Genomic DNA, 22,317 nt, shown 5'->3' with positions numbered 1-22,317 from the left:
CCACCACCACCACCAATGTTACTGTCGTCAGTTCCATGCATCAAGTACTTTCTGCTTTGTTTACATTTAGTTTGAATCGGGAGAACTCAAACAATCTCTGTATATATGGCACTCACAATGCTATCATACCGCATCATTTTTTCCGGCTAGTGCGAACCAGAATCACGTGGGTATTAGACGAAATTCATTGCTGTTTAAAACCCAGCTATTGTAGATTTGTTAACAATATCAATGAAATAGACGTAGCATTAGTTAAAGTGTTATACAAAATGGAAAAACAAAAGATATGCTTAACAGGATGCTACTATGTAGTTTGGTCTTATTGTCTGGAACATACTCGGCAGTTTTTGGTTTTGTTTGGTAAGTAAATGTCTAACTTCTTGGATTACAAGTGGGATGCAAAATAAATACACGGTCAAGTTTTCGGCTAAGTATTGTAATGGCATTCACCTAGAAACTAATCCAGAACCAATTAAGCAGTAAATATTTATCACTATTAAAGGGATTTGAGTACGTCAGATTGGCAATTTATTCTGACACTTGCAATATAAAAAAAAAACCAAGAAAAATATTCCATCTTTATAACCCAAATGAAACTAAAAACTAAAGTTTGTCCATTTTTTTTTTCTTAGCCGTGAAAAATTTCTTAGTATTTTCTTAACTTTGTGTTCTTTTTACGTCCATGACATTTACTCTACCGCCCTCTTCTCGTCCCCGCCCGCCCCATAACTCTAACGATTCCAGTCCAATACAATAGTTGTCACAAAACACGAAATACAATACTATTTTATTCTAATAATAGTTCTGTTTTTTTCTTTCTTTTATTTCGTCTTACAGAGCACAACAAGAACAACAAATGAAAATAAAACCAAGAAATTTTATTGAATATTTCAATCCTCCTTAGATCAAATCATTCCACCTTGAAATGAAGTGTTATTTCTAACCATCTGTAGATATAAATACCACCTTATTCTCTCACCAAATGTTCACACAATTAATTTTCAGTGTTCTTTTTTAAGTTTTTTGTTATTCTTATTCAACACACATTTTTAACCAACCCTTGTTTATCACTTATACACTCCAGTTAGATACCTTCGTTTCTACTGTTTACCTTTCTCATAGGAATTCATCGACGCCTCATTCATACTAATATAATAGGTGTTGCAACATCAAAATCATTTCATCGCTAATACAAACATCCGAGATTAATCTTGTCCATTGGCAATATAATTAACACCACTGCCAATACATATAAATCAAATCAGCATTAACTAATAGTATTTATTAATTACTTAGAAAAGCCGGGCTGCGTTTTTTTGTTTCATTCATAGATTTACTTATTTCCATTTAACATACCAAACTACAGGTTGAAGCCAAAAAAAAATGTATTCATTAATCAAATCATTGGCCACATTTGCCACACTCTTTTCATTAACTTTAGCCAAGTTTGAATCGTCCACCCCACCAGTTGAAGTTGTTGGTAACAAATTTTATTTTTCCAATAATGGGTCTCAGTTTTTAATCAGGGGTATCGCCTATCAGCAAGATGCCGCGGGCTCAGTTTCCTCCGGTTACGACGCCGATCCTAATAGAAAATACAATGATCCTTTAGCCGATGCTGACGCTTGTAAACGTGACGTCAAGTATTTCAAAGAATCAAACACCAATACTTTGAGAGTTTATGCTATTGACCCAGATAAGGATCATGAAGAGTGTATGAAAATTTTCAGTGACGCTGGTATTTACATTGTTGCTGATTTATCAGAACCAACTGTATCGATTAACAGAAACAACCCAGAATGGAACTTGGATTTATACAAACGTTATACAAAAGTCATTGATAAGATGCAAGAATATTCTAATGTTTTGGGATTTTTTGCTGGTAACGAAGTAACTAATAATCGTTCAAATACCGATGCTTCTGCATTTGTTAAGGCTGCCATTAGAGATATGAAGAAATACATCAAGGAGTCTGATTATAGACAAATTCCTGTTGGTTATTCATCCAATGATGACGAAGAAATTAGAGTCGCCATTGCCGATTATTTCTCTTGTGGTTCATTAGATGATCGTGCTGATTTCTTTGGTATCAATATGTATGAATGGTGTGGCAAATCAACTTTCGAAACCTCAGGTTACAAGGACAGAACTGAAGAAATCAAGAACTTGACTATCCCAGCCTTCTTCTCCGAATATGGATGTAATGCTAACCGTCCACGTTTGTTCCAAGAAATTGGTACCTTGTATTCCGATAAGATGACTGATGTTTGGTCCGGAGGTATTGTTTATATGTATTTTGAAGAGGCTAACAAATACGGTTTGGTTCTGGTTGATGGTAATTCGGTCAAGACATTATCTGACTACAACAATTACAAATCAGAAATGAACAAAATAAGCCCATCCCTTGCCCATACTTCAACATTATCCAGTTCTGACGCCAGCAAGACTTTGCAATGTCCAGGAACTGCTGCTAGCACTTGGAAAGCTGCAACTAATTTGCCACCAACTCCAGATGAAAGTTACTGTGATTGTATTTCCAAGTCATTAGAATGTGTTGTTGCTGACGATGTTGATAAAGAAGACTATGGTGACTTGTTTGGTCAAGTTTGTGGTTATATCGATTGCTCGGCTATTTCTGCCGATGGTAGCAAAGGTGAATATGGTGTTGCTTCCTTCTGTTCTGATAAAGATCGTTTGTCATATGTGTTGAACCAGTATTACCTTGACCAAGACAAGAAATCCAGTGCTTGTGATTTCAAAGGCAGTGCTTCAATCAATAGCAAGGCTAGTGCTAGTGGCAGCTGCAAAGCTGTTAGTGGAGTAGCTACTGGTAAGGCATCTTCCTCTGGTGGAAGCTCCAAATCTGGATCTTCCTCTGCATCTGCTTCTGGATCATCAAGCAGCAGCACCAGCTCTGGGTCCAGCTCAAGCTCTGGAGTTAAAGCAACTCAACAAATGTCTATGGTCAAATTGGTTTCAATTATTACTATTGTTACTGCATTTGTTGGTGGTATGTCCGTTGTTTTTTAAATCAATGAAGACTAACCGATATGAAGGGTTCTGTTGTATAGGACGAATATATATAGTTTAATAAGAGTTCATTATTTAAAAGTTCCAATTTGAAATCAACTTGTGTACACATATCTATTCTCTATCTATTGTAGTACATGCATTACAAATTGTCCTAGTTTATTTATACCATCCCTAAGTTTCTCAATTGGTGATCATGAAAATTTCGTTTAATGCTTTTGAATCCATCACTGATGCCCTTTTTTGCTTAATCCACTTTGATCTAGCTGAAAGTCGAGTGGCAATTGGGGGCGGAGTAGCACTAGATTCTTTTGATACTAGTGTTTCATCTGAACCAGTTCGTATTTTGTCCTTCTTGTCCTTCTTGTCCTTCTTGTCTTTCTTGTCTTTCTTGTTTTTCTTGTCCTTCTTGTCCTTCTTGTCCTTCTTTTCCTTCTTTTTCTTCTTTTCCTTCTTCTCCTTTTTGTCTTTCTTTTCCTTCTTATGCTTTTTCAACGTCTTTTTGTCTTCCTTAGTTTCACTTTCATCAGCTTTCCTCTTTCTGCTTTTTTTCCCATCATCTTCTATATTCTTATAAGATATCAATTTTTTGCTCTCCTTATCCCAAGTACTCAGCAAAGTTTCTCCCTTGACAAATCTCATACCCCATTTACCATTAATTATATCATCATCACGAACATTGTCCAATACTTTATTGACCACATTTTCTTTCCCATTTAATCTTCCCAATATTCTTTGGAACGCATCTAATCCAGCAGTTCCTTCTTCCTCTAATCCACCGTCTCCATTCGCTTTACGTTTATGTAATTTGGCTCCTAGCCCCAAATTATCGTCTTTAATTGAAACTTTAACGTGGGTAGTTAATGCATGGGACACCAACCCTAATCCACTGCCCTGTTGCCAACCCATTTTCGCTAAATATTGATGCCCAAAACGGGAGGTATCATTAGACCAGTTTGTATTTCTAGGATCATTTCCAAATCTCTGCTTTATCTTTGTACCTGCTAACCCCATTATGATGCAATTTGATAGTTGATATTTCTATAGATACTACTTGAAAAAAAAAAAAAAATTTGTATGAGATGTGATTATGTTTCTTTTTTTTTAACTTCTTGTTCTCGTTTTAGTGCACTTCTTTATTTTTTTTTTACTGATACATATTTATTATTACACAAAAACATTCATTTTATAAATTACAATCGAACTTTTCATTCAGTATCCTAATATATTTAGCCAATTATTTGAAGTGGAATATCCATTATAAGCACCTTTTTCAATACACCCGCTCTTTTTCAACCAGTCAATCACTGCAGTAAAATCATTTACACTCAACAAAGAATCAAACTTTCGGAAAATCAGATCGATTGGAATACCAGGACGAAAGTGAACATGATACAAAATTGCCACAACAATATCTCGCCATAACTTAGCGTCAATTTGTCCATTTATATCCAACCAAATTCTGCTACATGGCTTCCCAGTGGGGACCGGTATAATCATATGAATGTCTTGGTCGTCTATATTTGCTGCACCCGTTGGCGATTTATGCAATACAATTTCACAATCCAAATCATTTTTATCCATCAATCGTGATTCATATCCGTCAAAAGTGTATTCCTTCTCAATTCTTTTTAGAAGTACCGAAGAGCTCGACACAAGGTCCAATAGTTGGGCCATGATACCATTATCAATTCCCTGCGATAAAGGATAGCCCTTATTGGAACTGAAAACATTAACTAATTCATCTTTAAACTGAGCTGCTTTATTGAAAAATGACGCCAGAATACGCACATACAAGGAATCATACACCTTGTCTGTCAAAGTGAAATTGTTTTGGCTGTCATCAGTCCCAAAATACAACAATTCTCTATCTTTAATCATCGCTTCAGATGCTTCCTGAATATGCTTATTAGGAAAATCAGACAACAACTTGTCAATCTTGCTTGACGTGCTTGTTTCTTTGGACGTACCAAATATCGCCTTCAACATGGTTCGAATCTCATCATGCGGTTTTATTGGCAAAACCGGATCCTCTGGATCTTTAGACACGTAGAATGGAGTACTGGCAAGCGACATCTCCTTCATCCTCATTGATAAAAGCTCAATTTGCTCAAAAGTATCAACATAAGTTTCGGTTGTTGTTTTATTGTAGTACCTGTAATTATCAGCCACATTCTTATACAATGGCATCTTGTCAACCAGCTCATTGTCGGCACCTTCATAATTGCCCCATAAATCTAAAAAAAACAGTATTCGAATATCTTCCAAATCACCAGCCAAAACCTTTCCTTCATCTATTCCTCTCATCACAATCAACTGAAAGTCTTCAACTCCTTTGTCTACCACTGCACCCCCACCAATAGATTTTCTAGTTACAGACCACGTTTTTCTTAAGGAATCAACAGTGACATTGTCAAAAAGTTCCCTTATAGCATCGTAATCAATAGAACTTATGTTGAAAGCTTTGGAAATACACACAGCACGAAATAAGGTAATCGTGTCGGTTTTGTCGAATTTGACAGCAAAGTTTTTTTTGACTCCTCTATTCAGCAGTTTACCATTATTAGATCTTCTTTCAGGAGCAGATTTTCTTTTAAATCTTTTCGGAGCAAAACTGGACAGCTCACTTTTAGTCGGCTTGGTAGACTTGGACGAATCGGTGATCTTTGATACTGTAGCCAGCTTTTCGTCTTGTTTAATATCCGTCTTCAGGGCACCAAAAGTTGTATTCACATTTTGACCAACTGGTACATCCAGACGATCTTCATGGGTCACTCCCAGTATTTCATCCACAAATTTAGTACGAGGCTTGCGTCTGTTTTCTGCAATGGGTTTTCCTCTTCTTTTTGGCTGAGCCAAAGATTCCAATCTTTTCAGGCCTTTCCTGTCAAATGGACTTTCAATTTTAAAGAGTGCATACTTTGATTCAATAGTTCTCAAGCTGGCATTACTAAAGGATTTCTTGGATTGAGCAGCAGAGCTCCAATCCTTTGAGCATGATTTTCTGTAGTCCTCGATCACATCGTCACTAGGTTTTAATCTTTCTTCTTTGGAATATATTAATAATCTGGTAATTGGCTGCCCACCTTTTGTCAGAGGTATAAGTTCAAACTCAATCATGCCACTTTTTTGTAACTTTTCTATATCTCTTTGGATTGTCCTTTTATCTGTTATTGTAGTGCTTTCTAACTTTTTGTCCAATTCTCTTGTCACATTTGCGTCAAAAATTACAATCCCACCTTTTGACTCAACTAATTCGACAATCATATCCCTTCGCAGTTCACCTTGTACATCGTCACCAAAATTAGTTGTTTGAAAACCTTTTCTTCGGCTGTACTTCCGTACCCGTTTACCAGTCAGACTCAAGGAAACCGGTCCATTTTCAAGGTTGCCTGTTTTATTTAACCTACTTTCTGTCGTCAGAAGCCCCTCTACAGTAATTATATCATCACTATCATGGTCCAATTCCACTTTCACGTCCAGTTCATCTTCTTTTTCCAACACTTCTATTTCATCTTGATTGTCAACTTCAGTGTAATCATTGTCCACCTCATCCACCAACACATCATCTTCGATTTTTATTGGGGGCTTTCTAGCCGAACGTGCAGACCTTCGCAAACATGTTATAATGTCGTTTTCAGTAGAAGTTTCAACCTTTCTTTTCTTGAAAGTAGTTTTGGGTGATTCCTTGGATACTTTCCGCTTCGACAAAGGTGGCTTGTCCGTCTTAGGCAGTACCGTATCGGCAGTAACAACTTCATCCACTTTAGATACTTTAGTTTTAACAATTTTCGGAGGAGCTACCATTGACTTGTCAACAGGGTGTTCATCTTGTTCATCTTCACGTTGTTTATAGTTGGCATCCCGTAACATCTTTATAGCTGGGTATAATTTCTCAGGAGTATCAAACAATTGTATCTGTTTCTTTTTTCTGTCTTTCACAAATAGCATTTTATTTAATGCTTTGAAATCGACATTAGCTATTGTTTTTAAAACCGGTCTTGCTTTTTTATGTTTCGTGACAGTAACTGAATCAATATTTTCCCGAGCACAGTATTTGTAAAACTTGATTTTACCCTCGGCTTCAACAATCCTGACTACTCCAGTTTTGTCATTTTCATCAGGATATACCCTCAAAGGCTGCAACGCCTGTCCTTTCAACTGATAGCTTGGAAATATCTCAAAAAATCTTTCTACTAACCTATTTCTAGGCTGACCTAAAACCAGCAGAAGTATTTGTCTCGACGAAATACCATCCAGTTTTGAATCATAGATGTACTGATACAATTGTGACGCAAGAGGAAACATGACATTGAAGGAAGGAACAAACCTAGCTTCGTCATCATCCTCGTCATCATCATCACCATCTTCTTGATCTTCGCCATTGTCACCCAATTGAGGCATCTCCAGAAATTCAGTTTCCATATTTAACTTCAGATCTTGGCGATCTTTTAAATACTTTATAGCATAGATCAATCTACTTGTCTCTTCGTCTTTGATATTCACCTTTTCTATAACTCCTTCATCGTGGAGAGCATTAAGAATTGAACGAAACAAATTTGATAACGATCTTGTTTGATGCATGCGCAATTCTCTTTTCAAATCTCTGAATACTCTGATTGAATGTGGAGCATTCTTACAGGACTCAACAATAACATTTTTCAAATTTTCACGAAACTTCCAATACTTGCTAATATTGCCATCTTCATCATTCTCTTCATCTTTGCTTTTACTCCCATTGCTGTCTGATTCAACGGGTTCGACGTTTGTGTGGTCAGTTTTTTTCTTCTGTTGTTTATCCTCAGACTTTTCAGATATTGAAGCAAACTTTATGTGCACAATCCAACTGGAATGTACCTTCTTTTCTGTAAAAAATCTTTTCTCCCTGTAAATGAGTCTCCACTCTTCCAACTTATTGAGTCTTCCCGTCAATGATCTGTTGTCCTGACCAGTTATATCAATTAAAGTTGGGGCCCATATACCTTTGCTTCCGTGTTTGGCAATCTCTTGTAGTAACTCATATGGTTTGTCACCAAGGGATGATAAGAACTTTTTGTTGTTGGTAATTCCTGTCAAATAGAGCACTTGGGTTTCCTGTTCTGGAAGTACTCGAATGTTAGTTAAATCGTCATAACTGGCAACAAATATCTTGTAATCGCTATTCGCCGTGACTGGGCTATTATTATAGGTGACATATATTTTAGCACTCTCTGAATTTCCTTCCTCATCCTCCGCAACAAATAACCATTGCCATATTAATTGTTTTTGAAATTCATCCAATTGATCTTGTTGGTTAAATTTGGTTTGAATGAACGCCCACAACTCATCTAACGTTAGTCCCCACTTTCCCGAGAATGATAATTTCTTGATTGTAAATTGAACTACTTCATATGGGGCACACGGAAACAGCATATTAGCATTGCCTTTAGATGTATTAGTTTACCTACTTTAATAAAGTCTTATAGCAGATAATCCGTTAAAGAAAAAAAGCTTACTTCTTGGTGGTTATATGATCTGTTTTTATTTTATTTTATTTTATTTTATTTGTTTTCTTTTCTTTTTTTTTTGGTTGCTTGAATTATTATATTTTTGGGATCTTTTTTTTTGGCATCAAGTTGGCAACTTTCTCAAACTCTATCAATTTCTTTTTCAACTGGAAGAGATCACAACCCAAGAAATATCACATATCCACAATGACCGACTCTGATGACGAACCAATAACCTTATCTTTACATGCCTTAGCAGCTTTGCAAGAATTTAGAAATGAAGAGAAGGAGAGGTTGGAAAAATTTGAGTCCTTGTACCAGCAATCGGAAGATAAATTTGATGAGCAAAAGAAACAAGAACAACAAAAGATAACTATTGACGACTTCAAAGAGGACTGGCAATTATCACAATTTTGGTACTCGGATGAGACTGCAAAAACATTGGGCAAAGCTTTATTAGAAGGTGCTGACGAAAACACAGTGGTTGTGATTGCCAGTGCACCATCAGTGTATGCTGCCATTAAACAATTTCCACCAGAAGAGATTCCTACTGAACATATCTATTTATTAGAGTTTGACCCTAGATTTAAAGTTTTGGCCGGCTCCGAGCACTTTAGTGTCTACGATTACAATAAACCTAACGATATTCCTGAGCATTTACGCAACAAATGCCACAGGTTATTGATAGATCCTCCATTCTTAGAAGAAGAGTGTCAAACAAAGTCGAGTCAAGCAGCCAAGAACTTGTTGGTTCAGAATAAGACCGAGAAAACAAAATATGGAGATAACAAGTATAAGTTGATTACTTCTACTGGTGAAAGAATGTTCGAATTGGTCACTAAGAAAAACTACCCAGATACCGAGATGACAGACTTTTTCCCAGAACACAAGAATGGATTGAGCAACGAGTTTAGGTGTTATGCGAATTTCGAATGTTCATATTGGAAATTTCAAAAGTGATTGAAAACCCTAACAAAAAAAGTCATATACAAATAATAGAAATAGTTAGATTAAGTCGTGTATAATATACGATAGTACATACAAAAAAGTTTTTATTGTGCCTGTATATAAAGGGTGTATAAAAAAGGGAGTGAGTGAGTGGAAGAATGACCGGACAACGTTGAAGTATTTAAAGTGTGTAAATAATTCTTTTTCTTTTTGTTAGAGTATTCTTTTCTTTCCTTTCCTTTCAGTGAAAAATTTTTTTTTTCCCCTTTTGACTGAGAGAAAGAAAGAGCAAAGGACATCCATCCAACATCATCAAAATTTTTCTTCTTTTTTTTCCAAATTTTTTTTTAACTTCCTTTCCTTTCTTTGAAGTATCATTTTACTACACCAACACATCACAAACCAATACATAATGTCATTCTCAGATTTCTCTAAAGTCGAATCTATCAAGTCATTGAACGAATTCTTGGCTGACAAATCATACATTGATGGGTAAGTTTTATTTTTTTTAGTATTTTGTATTATTAGTTTTGATCTCATTTCATTTTGGAAATTGCCATTGCCATAGGGATGTCTCTAAATGGAATATCCTAATTGATTCATAGAGAGTCCAATTACACAATGTGATGGAATTCTAATGTATCCGGTGATTTTATTTATTTATTTATTAAAATGATGATCTCAATCTTTGGTCCGTGTTTATGAGGTGGCCTCAAGACCCACCGCATGAGTGACAAAGAAGATTTAAATCTTATATCTGACAATAATAGAGTTATTTCAATGAGACAATTGATTTTACAATTACTGACTACAGGAATAAACAAAAAATATAAACGATATACTAACATGTTTGATAGTACTACTGCCACTCAAGCTGATGTCACTGTCTACAAAGCTTTCCAAAAGGAATTCCCACAATTCACCAGATGGTTCAACCACATTGCTTCATTCACTGAAGAATTCGAAGACTTGCCAGCCGGTAAAGCCCCAGCCGCTTCTGGTTCTGCTGCTGCCGCTGCTGAAGAAGAAGATGACGAAGATGTCGACTTGTTCGGTTCTGATGATGAAGTTGATGAAGAAGCTGAAAAATTGAAGCAACAAAGATTAGCTGAATACGCTGCTAAGAAGGCTGCTAAAGGTCCAAAACCAGCTGCCAAATCTATTGTCACCTTGGATGTCAAACCATGGGATGATGAAACTGATTTGGATGAATTATTGACCAACGTCAAAGCTATCGAAATGGAAGGTTTGACTTGGGGTGCTCACCAATGGATTCCAGTTGGTTTCGGTATTAAAAAATTACAAATTAACTTGGTTGTTGAAGATGCTTTAGTCTCATTGGATGACTTACAAGCTGCTGTTGAAGAAGATGAAGACCACGTCCAATCTACTGATATTGCTGCTATGCAAAAATTGTAAGTTTCCTTTCTCCATTTCTATTTTGTAGATCTTTTTAATAACAGTAAATATTTTTTTTTGTCCATTATTATCTGTAGTGCTACAGAGTTATACAGCTTGTGTGTGTCTTTAGTTGACTCTTGGTATGTGCAACAAGTTTATTGATGTTATTAAAAGCTGTTGACTACAAGAAAAGAAACATCACACAACACCAAACTCCATTGGCCGAACAGTCAACCAAGAAGTTCAGTTGTTTTTCGAAATCCCAATGTCATTTGGTTGTAAGTAAACTGAATGTTTGGCACATAGTAGTTTGTCAATCCAGAAAAGAAGCATTGTACTTTCTTTGAATTTGATCAACACCCATTATTTTGTATAAACGATAACTTGGTATCAGATTCTATTAGTCTATATAATATGTATATACACGAGGAATAATGCACTCAATATGGCGATCCATGAACGTGTTTGGCAATTGCCACTGGAACTGCTAGTAGTGTTCTTGTCCATGTTCTCACCACTAATGGTTGAACTGGGTTGGGACCCAGAACTAGATGCAGATTGTGTAAATGAAGTACTTGTTGGAACCTCGTTTTGATCTTCATTGGGGTTTAAAATCTCTTCAATATCTTCGTCTTCTGTATAAACCACTGGTGCAACCGAAATGGTCATGTCCTGCAAATCATAAACGAGGTAGATCTGTCTCAATATATCGTCACCAAAAAGAATGCCACCACCACCAATAACGGAATTGCTCATAATTGCCAAATAGCATTGACCGTCCTTTTCAGTCTTGAGATCTTGAATGGGGACCGAAAAATCTGAATCGCCTATCGAAAACCCAAAGAAATGCTCATCATAGCCATCACATTCAATTTCGTAAACTGACTCATCTTCATCGTACGTTGCATTTAAAGAGTGGCCAAGAGCATCAATCCATTCATCAGGGAAAATTGAAAAAGTAGACCCGGTATCCAATAGAATCGAATGACCACCAGAAGCAACATTTCCGTTTTTGGTCTTCAAATTCGTCACATTCACTGAAAGCTGACTTTTGGAATCAACGGGGACTGTACTCAATGCCCCCTTGTACTTTGCATGATCGATAGCACCAAATAATATTGTACCAGTGGTGGAATTTGACGAGTTCAAATAGACAGAATAGGCGATCTTATTAATCAACCCCTGCTTTTGTAATAAGACAGGAAAATTGTCATAACCATTTGCTATTCCAATCCCCAAAATACCATCAGATACACTCGATCTATTGGCAATTCCTATTTTCAAACCAGTTACGCCATATTGTCCAAATTGAACACTGTCATAACCCCATACACCTTGAGCAGCAGATCCATCTACATAACCAATGGAAAAGTCTTCTGACGTATTTTTAAATGTTTTTGAACTCTTGGAATTGTATGTCCCATTGAATGTACAAGAATAGTCTTGATCGATATCGTTGAAAATATCAGGTAATTGGGGTGCACCTTCAGTTTGAAACTCTGATACCTTGTAACAAACGGCATCATTACTCATGACCCACAAGTCATAAGAACCGGTATCTATTGACACCGAAACTTTATCCTTATTCGAACCGATCTCCAATTCTGTAGTGTATAAGATCTTGTCGTTGATAAGAGGCATTGGCAAGGCATCTCTTTTTGTGTATTTGGATGGTGTCAGGACTTTGTTGAAGTCCAACTTGATAGAACATTTCACAACTGAGGTTAAATATAGTAGGAATACAAAATTCATTATTACTAGGTCCATAGAAAGTTATAAGTTTAAAAAAAATAATCACCAAAGAAAACCAAATGAAAGTTTAATGAATATTTTTCAGATACAGTTGTTGAAATCTCTGAAATGGGGGTGTGAGGGCTTATAAGATCTGGTTTATAAAACAAAAAAAAGAAAAAAGAAAGAACAAGAAAAGCTTTTTCTTCATAATTCTAGATCTGCTTTTTTAGTAGGTTGAGATCATCATCCGTTTATCTATCTTCGTCGTGGCTATTATAAATTTCTATTGTGTCCTATTCAATTTATCTTTTTTTGGCAATATACTAGAACAAACAAAGAAGCCTGGCTGCGGCAACTAACTGCATGTGTGCACAAAATAAATCTCCTATATTTGCTACCCACTTAGTTGTTGAATAATTTCAGGTTTAAAGTATACACAGGATTATTAGTTCATTCAAATGTGTAATATCTAAACTACCAAATCTAGTTAATCAATTAATTAATTAGTACTGTGCAGTCAACAGTATTTATTATTTTGTGTTTTGTTTCGTGCCAAGTACCATAAAAGTATGTAGTGTGGGAGGGGGGGCGGACTTTCGGGAGTATTATTTTTTTTTCTGACGACGGACTTGGGCGTACTAGCCAAGTCGACGAAAACGAAGCAATGTTCAGTTTTTCATAATTCATTTTTTTATTGAAAGAAACTTGGTCCTGTCAATTCCACCAATGCCAACATAGCACAAAAGCATACAGGTATTGACTCATATTACTTGCAATAATAAAAATGTTGTTTGATCGTCAAAATCTGCCGGACAATTAGTCGTCCATGATTGCAAGATCACATTTAAATAAAGAATTCTTCGTCACTTGGTACATCCGAAAGTAACTTCTTGGAGTATTTCCTCCAATCTATATTTTGTACTCGTGGATATTCACCGAACATTTTCAACTTTAATAATATAGTATAGTTTGGTTGTAATTACAGAAGACGATGTTGTCGCTTTCAAGCATCACTTTTAACTTTTGGTATAAAACCCGGTAACAGTTTTCACACATTTAACGAAAGAAATAGGAAAAAAAGTCAATATTAATCTTAAAACTTTAATATCAGTATTCGTCAGAAATCGAGAAAGAAAGAGTCCTCGACATGTATGTGGTAATTCTCAAATTCAGTTCACTTCAAGTTGCAAGCTTGTATACCGTAGTGAAATTGTTGCCACAATGGATGTACAGAATTTCGATCTCCAATTGTAGACATCTGTATATAAGTTTATTAACATGAGCGACCTCATGTTTTCAGAGTTATCACAGAATAGACCAGAAAAGTAAGTTAGTTAATGTTAATGCAAATTACATGAATATATTGGAATCACTATTCTCAAGGATTGGCTCAGACGGGTTTCCCGGTATTTTGCTTTTTAAGGTGAATGATTTCAGCAAGTAGTCTGTCATCCAATGAGACTAATACTATATGTAGAGGTATTATTTGCAAAATACCAACTTCCCTTGATCGTTTGATATTATAATTAAATCTTAGTTGATTATTACTTAGTTTTGGAAGTAATGCCTTTATGTACAGTTATGCCAGTACACTACATCTACTTATTGTCAACGTTACCAACTTACTCAGCAACTGGCCAATTTTTTTTTAGACAACGTTTCTATTGACTTGACAAATTGAAAACTCTTTTCATATTTTTTTAATGAACCACCAGCTTTAATCACATATATCCGTTAGAATATGGTAATGGAATCACCTTATAATTCCATACACATTTATCAGTAATGTGTAGTGTAAACAAAAACCTGTACATAGTTGCTTGGTTGAAGAAAAAAAATAAAATAGAAATACAAAACAAAAAAAACTTTTTTTTTTCTTTCTTTCTTGCTTTATTTAATTACCTATACTTTAAGAAAGGGTTACCCTTCTACTCTTTATGTGTTTATCTTATGGTTGTTTAGCTTGAAACAGACAACTTAGTTTAAAGATAATTGTGAAAGAAAAAAAAATTATCACAGACAATACTCAATTATGTCTACATCTCTACTGCACCAAGAGTTGTCGACTGAAAAGGGGCAATCATGTCCTCCAATACCAGATAGCAATCCTTTAAATCCAAAGTCACCTGCATTAAGAACCACCAGCAATTCTACAATTCTAAATAGTCCCATTGAAACTATCAATGTAAATACATCATCAAAAAGCAACATATCCGGCGAATCAACCATTAATGGCTCAGCATATTCAAACTCCACTACAGTAGTTCAGCCTGAGGTGTTCGGCGAAGCGCACACGACAACTTCAACCCACAATTCCGCAAGTACCAGAACAGAGAGGAACGAATTTCCGAATAGCCACCTACACCAACACCAACAAGAGAGTAGGAACAATGGTGAAAGTAATACTCCTATGACTTCCCCGAAACATTTCCCCACCGATGATTTGAGACATAGTCTTTTCTACAAAGCAGGATCTGCAGCTCACCATAAATCGGCAACTTCTTCGAAACAGAGTTCTACAACATCTTTGAAAGATGGTCTCAATAATGCAAACACTTATCATTTCCAGAATACATTTTTGGATAACAATGTCATGTCAGATTTGGAAGAATCTCCTGTCCCTAACGAGAGAAACCCTATTCAAGACACTGGTCTTGGTCCTCGTTCCCATGCAACTAAATTTGGTGTTCAATCCACAACGTCATTGCCTACTACTATACTGCAGAGTAGACTACCAAATAGTAACAAGTCCAGCTTTTTCCCCTTCAAATCTTATACATCTTCACCAGTGAAGGAGACCAAACATGTATTTTTAGAGTACGACCCAATCACCCGCAGAAAGGTACTTAACACATATGAAATTTTAAGAGAAATTGGCAAAGGTGAGCACGGGAAAGTAAAACTAGCGAGAGATTTGATCAACAATGAGTTAGTTGCTATCAAAATCGTCAATAGAAAATCCCGGAAAGAAAGACCTTCGCTACGAATGCGAAAGAATTCGAGTGCACCCGTCATAAATGAATATGAATTGAAAGTTAAAAGAGAAATAGCAATAATGAAAAAGTGTCGTCACAAGCATATAGTGGCGTTGCGAGAGGTTTTGGACGATTTAAACTCGTTGAAAATATATCTTGTTTTAGAGTATATGGAAAAGGGTGAAATAAAATGGAAAAAACTACAATCAGATGTTGCTAAACCAACAGCTAACAAATGTTACGATGCCAACGATAATGAAATTCCATGTTGTGGCAACGGAAGAATGCAGCAGCGGCAACAGAGTCTATTAACCGATGAAGATTTGTTGTCAAATGAGTTTTCCCCAAATTTGACGTTTAAACAGTCAAGAAAGATATTCAGAGATGTTTTACTAGGACTAGAGTATTTGCACATGCAGGGGATTGTTCACCGTGATATTAAACCTGCAAACTTGCTAGTTTCAGCTGACAATATTGTCAAGATTAGCGACTTTGGTGTTTCCTTTGCCACCTCTTTAGCTGAAAATGACGAAGGGTATTTGGTGAACGAATTGGACTTAGCTAAGACTGCGGGGACACCAGCGTTTTTTGCTCCTGAATTATGTCAATTTGACGATGAAACGGCTACAGAGAAGTTGTCGTCTTCCACTGAGTCGATGGCACCTCCTAAGATTGACTACAAAATTGATATTTGGGCATTAGGTGTAACATTGTACTGTTTGTTATTTGGTAAAGTGCCGTTTAATGCTGATACAGAGTATGACCTATTTCAGGTTATCGTGAAAGAGCCTCTAAAGTTCCCCAATTCCATTAAAGCATTCAATCCTCCAGCAACAGTGACAGAGGAAGAATTTGAGTTAGCAAAGGACCTATTATCTAAGATGTTGGACAAGAACAACCGCACCAGGATTGAAATCCAAGATATTAAAGAACATCCTTTCACTTTGATGGATTTGGATAATGACGTGGATGGCTTGCATGAATTGTTTCATCTAAATGGAGACAACCCAGTCGAACCATTGAGCTTTGACTTAGACGAACACGACATAGTTCTGAAAGATGAAGTCGATAATGCAGTTATTGGGGTAGGAGCAAGAATCAAAAGAAGCTTAGTCAGGGCAATACGTGCTGGTGGGTTGAAGGATGGAGAAATAAGAAACAAGTTTGCGGCTTTGCAACTAGAACATTCGAGGAGTGAAAATAGCGAGGAATCTTCTAGTGGTTATTCTAACTACAGCTCTAGCACCAGATTGTTGGGTTATCAAAACGGTCAAAACTACTCAATGATATTGTCAGAAGGTTTACCAGTTTCGTCTGCCACTCCCCCTCCTGCTTTGTTGGCGGCACAACAGAAACGATCTTCGTTGTTGCTGCCGAAAAGTGGGGGAATATCTGAAAAGAACAACCCACATTTCCCATCGTCTTTGGCGCATCAAATACCAAACACATCATCCCCTTCTACTTGTTCGTCTTCAACGTCGATGGCATTCCAAAACCATTTTTCCTTTGCAGGCATGAGAGAAAGTGGCAAAAGTCTATTGCATGATATGATCGAGTCCAATAGTAATAACTCTAGCAGAAGAGGTAGTTCTGCTGGAATAACTGTTTCGGAGGCTCCTCAAATTGAAACAAAAAGAAATGTTGGAGGGGATTTATATTTGAAGAACCAGTCTGTTGTGGAGACTTTCAAAGGGATACAACTTCAAGATGACAAGAGAAGACGATCAAGTATTTTTTCACTTCATTCGCAAATTGGGACAAATTCAAACAAGAGTTCCTTATCTCATGAATTAACACCAACTCAAACAGGGCTGGGGGCATCCACTCAGCAACAGCATCAGCACTATTCCACAAACTATTCAAATATAGCTGCCCCGATTCCAGTACCAGCACCTAGGAAACAATCGACCTCGGATAATGAACAAGACATCAAGGCACCATTACTCCATCAAGAGAAGAATGTCATGGGTAAGCCATACTTAAAGATTGGCCCCATTAGCATCGCCAGAGAAGACGAAAAGTCTGCCGATGATCATCCGGACTCTTCCATTATATCCTTACCATTAAGTGAAAGTTTTGCATCCTTGGATAGCATAAACGATGACTATCTAAGTAGGAAGTACGAGGAATACACCAACAATAGAAAGGAGAATTCAAAATCTGAGGGCAATGTGCCGGTTATACTGCTACGGAGAAAGTCAAGTCTTTCAGAATCAGATTTAACGAGACACGTTCAATTGAAAGATCCTTTTGGTAAATTTAAACCCGATGGAAGTGAGATAGCTGAGAAGTTCAAGGCTTTCAATCTTGGCAATTTGATGAAGACTGGGGGCAAATTTGCTTTAGCTGAGCATAACTCTAGTGATAGTCAGCAGATAAAGGGGAACAATTATCAAAGCAGCGATGATGGCATTGCTCCTAAAGCAATTGTACCCGCCATATCATACTCGAGCTCCGACTCTTACTCTTCGTGCTCGTCTAGCAGTTTCGATGACGAAGATGAATCTGACGACGATGAAGAGAATTTGACGTTGGCATTTCAATCTAAAGTTGCACCGATATCTAGAGCTAATTTTCTATCGTTGACAGGACGGGCCAAATCACACGATTCAAACTTGCCAACACTCCGACAAAATCGTGAAAAAGGTAGACAATTGAATCCTGAATTTCAGGGGCCAATAATCTTTCACGATGGTTTACCAGAATTTGAAGATGTTCCAGATGGTTTAATTAACAGCAACCCAATTGGAAATAATAATGTTAATGGTAACAGTGCATTTAATTCCGGCTACAGCTACTATGACAATGTTAACCCTACCGTTGTTTCTAGCAATGTATCTACAGCCACTTTAACAATGGGCATGGCACCAAGCGAGTCAGTAGAGACAAATGTCGAAGCACCAGCACAGGAAAATGCTGTAAAGGTTTCATCGCCATTGAATCCCCACAAAAACACCCTGTCTCGGAGTGACATTTTGAAAGATCTTAAAAAGAACACAAGCATTTCATTCGGAGAAATCCTTTTCAATGATCAGTTCAACAATCATTACAAAAAAGATCCAGTTTACTCACCATTTCCCTCTGCTAAACATTTAGATAATGATCAGGAAACAATAGTAAAGGAATCAGCTAGCAAATTTCATGAACATAGGCCAACTTACTACAGATCAAACTCGGTAACCATTGGGTTATTGCATAGAAGCACTCATAGAGAAGACGATGATGATGTACTGCAAACAGGCAATGATCTAGAGCAACTTATAACTAAAGAGAAACAAGGATGAATAAATAATTCGATTTAATTTTTTTTTTTTCAAACTTTTTTTTTTTGGTCGATTTTCTAGAACGCATTACAGTTAGTAGCTTAAATTATTTATATCAAATAGATTTGAATACACATTGTCATTCTAGGATTTAAAACTGTGTTTTTATGGCTATTCTATATCTTTTCTGTATATTTTTGGGGAAGAAGAAGAAGGCAGGTTCTGAAATTTTTTCCGTTTTACCGTTAACTAAGGTCATGTGACCTTTTCTTCACTAACAACCGTAATCTGATATGGGGTAGATCACCGATAAGAGCTTGATTTATTATGATTGTTGGGAATTGTTTAATACTTTTTAGGAGGTTAAAATCTGTATTATTGATAGTATAGAGACTACCTAGCTAAGTTAACTTACTCTTACGTCTACATCAATGATTGGGAAGGGGTGGGATCATACTACTTTTATTAACAATGAATGATCTTCTCCCCCCTCCTCTCCTCCTCCCACCGCCTCCAGAAAATAAGTTGTAAAAAAATTCTTCTTATCAATACTCACACAATTTTTATTTTTTTTTTTTTTTTGATTCTTTTAAGAGAAGTCTTTGTTTTTGTTTTTATTAGTAATAATAACTCTTTTTGTCTTAACTCCACGCTCTCCTTGTTTTACACATATACAACTCAATCACGCCAACACCATTTAATAATCTCCTTTTGATTTGATTTTAACTTGGTTATTAAACTAGTTAATCATCAACCACGGCGTATCACTTATCAACAGCAAATCCACAATTTTTTTTTAATTTATCATTATTTTAATAAGATTAGCAGATTTAGTAAAGTATACACCACTCCACAACCAAGTATTACTTTGTCCTTATAGATATAGACATACATTCAACAAGTACTCCCTTCTCAATAAATCTCCTGTCTATTCAACATGATACCTCAGTCGAACCCTACAGCTCAAAGACGTTCAGGTGATGCCCAAAATACCAATAATGTGGCACCTAACTCAGTAGCCACCACCACTGACACTGCTTTGACAGCTTCCACACAATCTGGAAGCAGCAGCAATAATGCGAATAAAAAATTGGAGTATATAGGTGTCTACAAGATTGGTCCAGAAATTGGTAAAGGGTCATTTGCCACGGTTTATAAATGTATCGATACAACCAATAATAAAGCTGTGGCTATCAAGTCCGTGTATCGGTCCAAATTAAAATCGAAAAAACTACTAGAAAACTTAGAAATTGAAATCCAGATATTGAAATCAATGAAACATCCTCACATAGTGGGTCTATTAGATTATAAGCAAACAACAAGCTACTTCCATCTAGTGATGGATTATTGTTCCATGGGCGATTTGTCATATTTCATTAGACGAAGGAATAATTTGGTGAAGTCACATCCAGTAATCTCAAGTTTGTTGCATTGCTATCCGTCACCAGAAGGGTCTCACGGGTTAAATGAAGTTTTGGTTCTCCATTTTTTGAGACAGCTCTCGTCTGCACTTCAATTTTTAAGAGACAAGAGTTTAGTACATCGAGACATTAAACCACAAAACTTGCTCTTGTGCCCGCCAGTTCATTCAAAGCAGGAATTCATTGATGGCGAGTTTGTTGGTATGTGGGAATTGCCAATATTGAAAATAGCTGATTTTGGATTCGCTCGTTTCTTGCCCTCAACCTCAATGGCAGAGACTTTGTGTGGGTCTCCCCTTTACATGGCTCCAGAGATTTTGCGATATGAAAAATATAACGCCAAGGCAGATTTGTGGTCGGTTGGTGCTGTCCTATACGAAATGACAGTGGGGAAACCGCCTTTCAAGGCAGGAAACCACATAGAATTGTTGAAAAACATTGAGAAGGCAAACGATAAAATCAAATTTCCTTCGGCAGCTCAGGTACCTGAACCTTTGAAACAATTGATTAGGTCATTGTTGAAATACAACCCAACTGAGCGGATTTCTTTCAACGAGTTTTTCAATGACTCATTAATAACCTGTGACTTGGATGATAATGATCAGCCTCTCGAAACCTCTCAAATGGATGAGAATTTGTTTATCAGTGAATATATCAGTCCCATAGCTCCTGCCGAGCGATCACAGTTTTTCAAAGAGCAAAAGAAGAATGATTCAGTTGTTAGAAGCCCATCACCCACTACTGCTACTACTGCAACCCCACGTCAAGACAATGTAGTACAGCAAATGACAAAAATTACGAGTCCTGTACCAGACGATTTTGCCCTTTCCATTGCACGAAACTCGTCAGAATTTAATTTAAAAAAGGATGATATGAATTTAGAAAAAGATTATGTTGTTGTTGAGAAAAGGGCAGTTGAAGTTAATGCACTCGCAGACGAATTGGCACACGCTGGAGCTGGAGCAGATGCCATTCCAAACTCACGCAAGAATCTGGATGTAGACCAGACCAATAGATTGGCGTCACTGCAACAGCAAACGGAAACAGCACTGTACCGCAGGTCGTCACTGAGTGGCAGTCAAAAACGTCCTAGTTTTTCTGAAAGACGAATTTCGCTTTCACTCTCGCCGACCAATGCTTTAACAAAGGCAATTGGGTTAGCTTCGAATCGATTGTTTGGGTTGACTACCAACAGTCTGCATTCCAATGTATCAGCTATAGCCGAAGATGATGACTCGTCTACTAGTAACAATGATGCATCGTCTTTTTCAACTGTCATTCCTTCTACCAATAATCACGTCCTTTTACAGAAACTCAATCTAGCCACTATAGGTGAACCGGGTACTGAATTTGATTTAGGGAGTGTTTCCAATTTAGACGAACAAATACTAGACAAGCTAGAGTTAATTGCAAACATTGCTAATGCTGTGAATTTGTATGCTGATGTCAAATTCAGTCAGATTATTCCCAGTCCGCCATCTTCAGACGGGATAGAGGATGACACCGAGATGTTGCCTCCTAAGATTATTCATATGATCAGTCAAGAGGGAATAGGATTATATATTAAGACGTTGAGTTTGTTGGGAAGAGCCATGGATATTGCTGGTCAATGGTGGTTTGAAAAATATGATGCTGTTCATGGCGAAAGACCTAGCTTTGAAACGACAGTTAGAATTAATCAAATAGTGCAATGGATCAGAGAAAAGTATAATATTTCCCTTGAAAGATTAGAGTTTTTGAAAAGTAAAAGTGATTTTACTGCTGAAGAAACAATAGAAGATAACGAGCCTAATGGAACAACAAGAGTGCAACAGGCAATTTTTGCTGCTGCTCTTGGAATCGCTAGGGAAACTGCACTTAAGGAACTTCTTCGCAATAGCACAGATATAGAATGCTCATATGTCACAAGTATATATATGCTTTTGGCAATACTTGAAGATCTTGAAGAATCTGATCGCCAGGAAGTGAAGAAAATAATTGAAAAAATTAACTCCCGTTTGAAGAATTTCATGGGGAAATGATGATATTATTATCATGCTTTCTCGCAAGATATCACCTT

The 22,317-nt window shown here is 36.8% G+C and overlaps 8 protein-coding genes and 1 non-coding gene across 9 annotated transcripts; 6 read left to right on the top strand and 3 right to left on the bottom strand. All coding sequences in view use genetic code 12, as the record gives it.

The window, feature by feature from the left end:
- Positions 1–1,383: 1,383 nt before the first annotated feature.
- On the top strand, positions 1,384–3,030 carry PHR1 (Phr1p; the record flags this gene model as incomplete). The annotated part of the gene is made up of 1 exon (XM_712140.2): positions 1,384–3,030. The coding sequence occupies one exon, from the start codon at positions 1,384–1,386 to the stop codon at positions 3,028–3,030; it is 1,647 nt and encodes a 548-aa protein (XP_717233.2).
- A 183-nt stretch (positions 3,031–3,213) lies between these two features.
- Positions 3,214–4,044, bottom strand: CAALFM_C404520WA (telomerase inhibitor; the record flags this gene model as incomplete). Its single annotated transcript, XM_712142.1, has 1 exon — positions 3,214–4,044. The coding sequence occupies one exon, from the start codon at positions 4,042–4,044 to the stop codon at positions 3,214–3,216; it is 831 nt and encodes a 276-aa protein (XP_717235.1).
- A 198-nt stretch (positions 4,045–4,242) lies between these two features.
- Positions 4,243–8,442, bottom strand: CAALFM_C404510WA (transcription factor TFIIIC subunit; the record flags this gene model as incomplete). The annotated part of the gene is made up of 1 exon (XM_712144.2): positions 4,243–8,442. The coding sequence occupies one exon, from the start codon at positions 8,440–8,442 to the stop codon at positions 4,243–4,245; it is 4,200 nt and encodes a 1,399-aa protein (XP_717237.2).
- A 281-nt stretch (positions 8,443–8,723) lies between these two features.
- On the top strand, positions 8,724–9,476 carry CAALFM_C404500CA (protein-lysine N-methyltransferase; the record flags this gene model as incomplete). The annotated part of the gene is made up of 1 exon (XM_712147.1): positions 8,724–9,476. One exon carries the CDS (start codon positions 8,724–8,726, stop codon positions 9,474–9,476), a length of 753 nt encoding a protein of 250 aa, XP_717240.1.
- A 400-nt stretch (positions 9,477–9,876) lies between these two features.
- EFB1 (translation elongation factor 1 subunit beta) lies at positions 9,877–10,883 on the top strand (the record flags this gene model as incomplete). The annotated part of the gene is made up of 2 exons (XM_019475383.1): positions 9,877–9,956; positions 10,322–10,883. The coding sequence occupies 2 exons, from the start codon at positions 9,877–9,879 to the stop codon at positions 10,881–10,883; spliced, it is 642 nt and encodes a 213-aa protein (XP_019330928.1).
- On the top strand, positions 10,133–10,227 carry CAALFM_C404490CA. Its single transcript, XR_002086406.1, has one exon. It is a non-coding gene; the product is annotated as an uncharacterized ncRNA (small nucleolar RNA).
- A 387-nt stretch (positions 10,884–11,270) lies between the features above and the next one.
- SAP10 (aspartyl protease SAP10) lies at positions 11,271–12,632 on the bottom strand (the record flags this gene model as incomplete). Its single annotated transcript, XM_712150.2, has 1 exon — positions 11,271–12,632. One exon carries the CDS (start codon positions 12,630–12,632, stop codon positions 11,271–11,273), a length of 1,362 nt encoding a protein of 453 aa, XP_717243.1.
- A 1,999-nt stretch (positions 12,633–14,631) lies between these two features.
- On the top strand, positions 14,632–18,858 carry CAALFM_C404460CA (serine/threonine protein kinase; the record flags this gene model as incomplete). The annotated part of the gene is made up of 1 exon (XM_712151.2): positions 14,632–18,858. One exon carries the CDS (start codon positions 14,632–14,634, stop codon positions 18,856–18,858), a length of 4,227 nt encoding a protein of 1,408 aa, XP_717244.1.
- A 916-nt stretch (positions 18,859–19,774) lies between these two features.
- Positions 19,775–22,279, top strand: ATG1 (serine/threonine protein kinase; the record flags this gene model as incomplete). The annotated part of the gene is made up of 1 exon (XM_712152.2): positions 19,775–22,279. One exon carries the CDS (start codon positions 19,775–19,777, stop codon positions 22,277–22,279), a length of 2,505 nt encoding a protein of 834 aa, XP_717245.2.
- Positions 22,280–22,317: the final 38 nt, after the last annotated feature.

The sequence above is a fragment of the Candida albicans genome, chromosome 4 (assembly GCF_000182965.3).
Source record: "Candida albicans SC5314 chromosome 4, complete sequence".
NCBI classification, from domain to species: Eukaryota; Fungi; Ascomycota; class Pichiomycetes; order Serinales; family Debaryomycetaceae; genus Candida; species Candida albicans.
This window is presented reverse-complemented; position numbering and strand designations above follow the sequence as displayed.